This window comes from Egretta garzetta, unplaced genomic scaffold, assembly GCF_000687185.1.
Source record: "Egretta garzetta isolate BGI_Z169 unplaced genomic scaffold, ASM68718v1 scaffold349, whole genome shotgun sequence".
NCBI classification, from domain to species: Eukaryota; Metazoa; Chordata; class Aves; order Pelecaniformes; family Ardeidae; genus Egretta; species Egretta garzetta.
The window spans coordinates 1212317-1219305 of NW_009260788.1; the positions used below are offsets into that span (position 1 = coordinate 1212317).

At 40.6% G+C, this 6989-nt stretch overlaps 1 protein-coding gene across 1 annotated transcript; it reads right to left on the reverse strand.

The window, feature by feature from the left end:
* Positions 1-1358: 1358 nt before the first annotated feature.
* ATP23 (ATP23 metallopeptidase and ATP synthase assembly factor homolog) lies at positions 1359-6603 on the reverse strand. The gene is made up of 5 exons (XM_009646408.2): positions 6511-6603; positions 6322-6403; positions 5919-6056; positions 2853-2936; positions 1359-1922 (listed from the first exon to the last, which is right to left on the reverse strand). The coding sequence occupies exons 1-5, from the start codon at positions 6525-6527 to the stop codon at positions 1719-1721; spliced, it is 525 nt and encodes a 174-aa protein (XP_009644703.1). The 5' UTR covers positions 6528-6603; the 3' UTR covers positions 1359-1718.
* Positions 6604-6989: the final 386 nt, after the last annotated feature.

Sequence of the window (6989 nt, forward strand, 5' to 3'; positions counted from 1 at the left end):
ATCAATGCTTATCCAGCTTGTACGTTTGATCTGGTAAGCAGAGCCATCAGTCAAATTCCTAAAAAAGCCAAAGGGCTTAAATGTACCTGTAAAGTTAACATTAGATGAGCTGCAATTCCAAGAATTGCAGGAGGTGGTCAAAACCAGAGGTAGCAGTTTATTAAATTTTGGGTTTAGCCATAGTTATGAAATCTAGACCCAAGAGCTGTAGTTCAGGTGCCCATCTTTTAATATGGAGTGATGAAGATCAACAAGTTTATGAGTGTGTATCAAGGATGGTGGAAATGTAAAGATTTCATAAAAAGATTTATTTAGTATGTGGTGGTTTGACCTTGGCTAGACGCCAGGTGCCCACCAAAGCTGCTCTATCACTCCCCTCTTTAACCGGACAGAGGAGACAGAAAAGTAGATCAAAGGGCTTGTGGGTCGAGGACAGGGAGAGATCATTCACCAGTTACCATCACGGGCAAAACAGAAATTAATTTAATTTATTACCAATCAAAATCAGAGGAAAGGATAAAAACTCCTGAATCTTAAAACACCTTCCCCTCACCCCTCCCTTCTTCCTGGGCTCAACTTCACTCCCAGTTTCCTCTGCCTACTCCCCCCCAGCGGCACAGGGGGACGGGAATGGGGGTTGGGGTCAGGTCATCACACGTTGTCTCTGCTGCTTCTTCTTCCTCGGGAGAGGACTCTTCTCCTGCTCATGCGTGGGGTCCCTCTCACAGGAGACAGTCCTCCACGAACTTCTCCAATGTGAGTCCTTCCCACGGGGTCACAGTTCTTCACAAACTGCTCCAGCGTGGGTCCATCCCTCCCATGGGGTGCAGTCCCTCAGGAGCAGACTGCTCCAACATGGGTACCCTGGCCCCAGGCCCTGCCAGCAACCCTGCCTCAGCATGGGCTTCTCCCCCATGAGTCTACAAAGTCTTGCCAGGAACCTGATCCGGCGCAGGCTTCCCCCAGGGTCACAGCCTCCTGCCTCCTTCCCACTCTGGTGTGGGGTCCTCCATGGGCTACAGGTGGATATCTGCTCCACTGTGGGCCTCCATGGGCTGCAGGGGGACAGCCTGCCTCACCATGGTCTTCACCACAGGCTGCAGGGGAATCTCCACTCCAGTGCTTGGAGCACCTCCTCCCCCTCCTTCCGCAATGACCTTGGTGTCTGCAGGGCTGTTTTCTCTCACATCCTCTCACTTCTCTTCTGTCCCTGGCTACTGAGCTGCAGCAGGTTTTTTTTTCCTTCTTAAATATTTTATTACAAAGGCACTTCCACTGTCATTGATTGGCTTGGCCTTGGCCAGCAGCGGACACAGGGAAAACTTCTAGCAGCTTCTCACAGAAGCCTCCCCTGTAGCCCCCCCCACTACCAAGACCCTGCTACACAAACCCAATACAAGTAACAACAAACTTTTAGAAACCAAGTCCTAGTCATCCTAGTCAAACTGACCAGAATTAAATGTGCAGATCATTATTTGACAAGTAATTTGGTGTACTACATTATCTCACTGGAATAACAGGTGAGGAGGAAACATGGGTTTTGGTCTTATTCATTTACTTTGTTTACTTCCATGGAAGTTGGCTCCTGGAAAAAGTTTACAAAATTAGTTCATACATTTGATAGAATTACCCTTTCCACCAGCACTGCTGTGTGTAGACTGTAACTCCAGATGTTACAGAACAATCAGATATTGACATAATTTGTCATGTTTCTTCCTTTACAAATTAGCATTATAGCGATCTCTGTTCTGAAAGTCTCTATAAGCACGTTTTGCATCTGCTTTACTGTGCGGAATTCTTCCAAAAGGTTCCAGATCATTGAAGCAGGCATCAAAAACTTCATCCACAGCTTTTTCGGCAGTTTCTTTGCTAACTTTTCTAACAGCCAGAATGGAACGAATTGCTCTGTCTCGTACACAAGTCTAAAGTGGGAATTACATAAAGAAAAATCTGTCATTATTAGTATAAATAATTTTTTTCCAGATTGTCATGTGTTAACTCCTACTACATACACAGTAATTTTGTATCACAGAAGAGTCAAACAATGCCTGTAATAAGCACTAAAGTACATTTTTGTTCCATCCTGTGTTAACTATGTTGTAGTTTTCCATGTGCAAATAACCATCAGATAAGTAAGACACTCCTTAGAACAGGAATTAAAATATAATTTGGCACTTGTAGATATCGAGTATTTTACAACTTGACTTGGACACAAGAGAATGTCAGAAAGAAACAGACATAAATACTTTTCTAACTGAAATGCTATAAAACATAAAAGAATGACTCCTCTACAGGCCTTCATTTTAATACCGCTCTTTCTGGCAACATTTGCTTACACAGTTTGTCTACTAGAAGATAAAAAAAAAAGATGTAAACATCCCCACAGCTACAAGCTAACTGCCACTCTAACATGAGCAACCACTCGGGACTCAACCCACAGTCTTCATTACTATTAAGAAAAATTAACTCCTGTAAGACTTAACACATATGGTTATTTAAAACCCTCATCATTCTCCTTCCTCCAGTTTTCAAAGACATTTTACTGGGTAAGGTATTCCCACTGCATTTCCTGCAAACCCTGTTTTTTGTTTGGTTCTTATTAACCACCCATTGTCAGTGGTAATGCTCTACGATATGACTAAATATTCAGGAATTTCACTCCAACAAAAATAACAAGGTGTAAAAACAAATTTATCACGAAACATTAAAGGTTATTAAAGGTTAGTTAGGAGAAAGCAGCAAGTCCATGGCATCTACTTCTTTCTCTGATGTTTTCAGCTATGAAGGCCAAGATCAAGTAGATAAAGATGGCTCATAACAAATCAAAAGACTTTAACATCTATGGTCTTTACCTGATGGTGTCCTTTTAAGCCAAATTTAAACCTGGCTATTTCATTCATCAGTGTACAGTCTCCACTGAGGTTAGCAGCTCGAATCTATTGAGAAAAAAAAAAAAAGCCACATGATCAGAGAAATGCATGGAAATACAAAGTCAAAAAAGCTGTAACAAATTTTTTTCTTCAATATCTTTCCGCTGACTGCTGGTAGAGAATATTCCCAGGGCCACTTCTGCTTATTAAGTACATATTACCCTTAATATCCAATCTTTCAGCCTCAATGAACTGCAAAGTATTACTACATAACCTGTAAGTTTCTCCAGGGATCAAGTTTAATATATTCCCAAAGCTTAAATGAATGAGGAGAAGAGGTTTGGGGTTTTTTTGTGTGTGTGTTTCTCTTTCTACAAACATATGAACTGCTAATGGAAAGTAATATTCTTCCCAATCTATATCAGAAGCTGTTTAGAGGAGTCAGGAAGAAAGGCAAATACCTTTCAAAGGCTACAGCTGCAATACCCAGAAGAGCAGTAACCCACCTACTTTAGTAAAAGCCACATTTAAATGAGTATGTATGTTTTAGCTTGTTAACCATCTTGTTCTGTGCACTGTGATTTCTTTCATCTGCCAACTGTTCCACACCCTACCCCCTCAGTTAGGAAATATAACCCAAACTAGATTTCCTATAATTAAGTACCAGAGTGAGAATAAATGCATGGAAAATATGAAATGTAAAAATTAAAAAGCTGGCAATAAAAATTGTAAACACCATATAATAAAATAAGTATCAAGAGACCTGAAGCAAACAAATAATCTCAACAAAAGCAAGAACAAGCACAATCTTGTTTTATATATGTTCTCTAATTTTATGTTTGAGGCTTACATGCTTTATTCTGCACCGAGTAAATCTTAAAAAAAAAAAAAAAGAAAGTAGATAAGTTAATAATTCTGAATTATTGTATTGGGTTTATGCAGCAAGATGTTGGCAGTGGGGGCCTGCCAGGATGACTTCTGTGAGAATAGACAAGGGGCTGCCCCCAAGTCAGACAGAGCCAGTTTCAGCTGGTTCTAAACCAGACCCGCCAGTGGTCAAAGCTGAGCCCTTCAGCGGTGCCAGTGGTACCTCTGTGATGACACATTTAAGAAAGGATAAAAACCACTGCATGACAGCTGTGAGAGAGAGGAGTGAGAAAAACATGAGAGAAACAGCCCCACAGACACCAAGGTCAGTGAAGAAGGAGGGGGACGAAGTGCTCCAGGCACCACAGCAGAGGCTCCCCTGCCACCTGTGTAGAAGACCATAGCGACACAGGCTGCCTCCCTGCAGACTGTGAAGTAACACAGCAGAGCAAATATTCACACTGCAATCCAAAGAAGACCCCACACCAGAGCAGATGGAGATGCCCTGAAAGAAGCTGCAGCCCATGGAGAACCCACACAAGAGCAGGTTTTCTGGCAGGAACTGTGGCCCATGGGAGACTGACACTGGAACAGTCCATTCCTGGAAAACTGTACGCTGTGGAAAGGACCCACGCTGGAGCAGGTCCTGAAGAACAACAGCCCTTGGGAAAGGCCCATGTTGGAGCAGTTCATGAAGGACTGTATCCCGAGGGAGGGACCTCACACCAGAGCAGGGAAATAGTGTGAAGAGGAAGGAGCAGCAGGGACAAAGTGTTATGAACCAACCCCAGCCCCCGTTCCTCATCCCCCTGTGCCACTTTGGGGTGAAGGTGATAGAAGAGCCAGGAATGAAGGAGCGAAGTTGAGCCTGGGAAGATGGGGAGGAAAAGATATTTTTAGTTTTATTTTCCACTACCAGACTCTGTCATTAACAGGCATAAACTTAAATTAATCTTCCCCAAGTCAAGTGTATTTTGCCCATGATGGTAATTGGTGAGTGACCTCCATGTCCTTATCTTGATCCATGAGCTTTTTAATCTTATTTTTCCCCCCCTGTCCTACTGAGGATGGGCAGTCAGAGAATGGCCTGGCAGCCAGCCAAGGTCAACCACCCACAGTTATACAGAATGGCTCTACTGATACCACATAAGATCACTTCATTAAGTTTTATCTATAAAAAGGTAAAGATAATACATGACTGTGAGTCTCTTCCACAGGAAATATTTCATGAATTAAAATTCATTTTTATGAGATCTGATTTGTTCTGTACCAAACTCATCATTTTGGTCCTCTCATATATTGTTTATAGGTGAAACGTGCACATCTTAAGTCTGGAATCAAATATGTTCTCATTAAAAACTAACAAACAAAAAAACTGCAACCAAAAACACCCAAATCAAAACAAAGCCACATTAATATTTTTAGTATCATTTTTTGTATTTTTAAAAAAGTTAAAAAAACACCTAATTCACACAGTCACAAGAATGTACTTTCATAATATTAATCATAAGGGTAAGCTTTTCTGTGGTCAAATGATATGGATTACATCAGAAATCAACTAAAAGCATGTGAATACAAGTTCTGTACACAAGAAGAAACTCTACTACCCTATGCTCAGTTTAATTTCACCTCCTAATGCATCAGTTTTTTTAAGGCCTTCCAAGCAGCAAATTTCTATGTCCTCTGAAATGGGCATGAAGTCATAACTGAAGTGTATTATTAGCAACATCATAATTAATAAAAAAATGTACATTATAGGAAAAGACAAGTTTGGTTTTAACCAAAAAAATCTAAACAAAATCAAGGTTACCATACTACTGTGATAACTACACAAAGCACCAAGAATTGGGGGGGGGGGCAGGAAAGAACCTTATAAACGTTTGATTGATGTGTGAATATGGTTTCACCTCTAATTACCCTAATTTGTTAATAACCACTTCTTGAGATGGTTACACACAAAGTGATCATATTCTGTTTAGTATGACACTGACTTAGTAATATTTGTGAAAACTAAGTATTTGCTTTCTGAATGAAACTGTTGACTTGACAGAAAGGACAAAACGTATTAACAGGATTAAACCAAATGAAGTCTGTGTAACAGCATGCTTATTTAAACATGAACCATCCCTAAAAATCAGAAGTAATTAACATAATGACAACATTAGAAGCATTTTAACTTACCTCCGAACATGCTAAGTGCTTGACATTTTTAAACCAGTCAACATGTGCACGGCAGTGATCAAAAGCATGAATCAATTCATGTGTGACCACCCGGTTCATATGGGATTGGTGGCGAATGTTGTTCTGACACAGAACAATCTGTAGAAGAAAAAAAACATAGGTAGTCTTGTCATCAAATTTCAGCATCTCCCTTACTTCTCAGAGACCCAGCACACACCACCTACAGCATTTAGGCTCTCTAGATCAGTGTTTTTCAACATTAACAGCCTCATCATTCTGCTGTGTACTAGCTCCAATAGCATGGAACAACTTTCATTTATCTTGCTTTCATGCCTTTAACTCAGATATCAGCATATCAGCAGATATCAGCTTCCTTTGAAAGAAGACAATGCCCAGTGCCTACCTGAGACGTCGCAGAATCAAAACCTCCACTGACACAGCCATCACAGTTTTCACAAGAAAAGTGCCGGTCATTGAAGACAGTGCTGAAAGGCCCAAACAAACAAAATTACAGGGAAGAATTTGAAAGAGACCAGTAACTCCATGTAATAGTGACGTTACTACAAAGAACAAGATGAATTAGTTTACGTACCAACCAGATTGCTTCATAGCCTCAAGAAGAAGTTGAGCATATGGATCTAGAAAAACATTGCTGCAATCAATTTCTCTAGACAAAAGTTTTTAAAGTAATCTATAATCAAAACATAAAGACAGTCAAGGAAAAAAAAAAAAAAAGGAAAAGCGGTACACATGCAAATTCATACTTTCCAGTATTTAACCCTAATGCAATGCAACTAGCTCAGGCTATGTGAAGTGATATAGAATCATGATGTATACAAAGCCACATCCAGATGGCTTTTGAGTATTTCCAAGGATGGAGACTCCACAACCCCTCTGGTCTTGGGCTTCTCTAGCCACTAGACTGCAGCATTGACTGAGCCTTCAGCCACAAGTCCAGATAATGCACAAGTTATTTAAAGATTCCAAGGAAGAAAAGGAAGAATTCAGATTTTGCTTTCAACCTTCACCCTCCGTTTTCCTTCTTTCATTCCTCTTTCTTTTTTCCCTCCT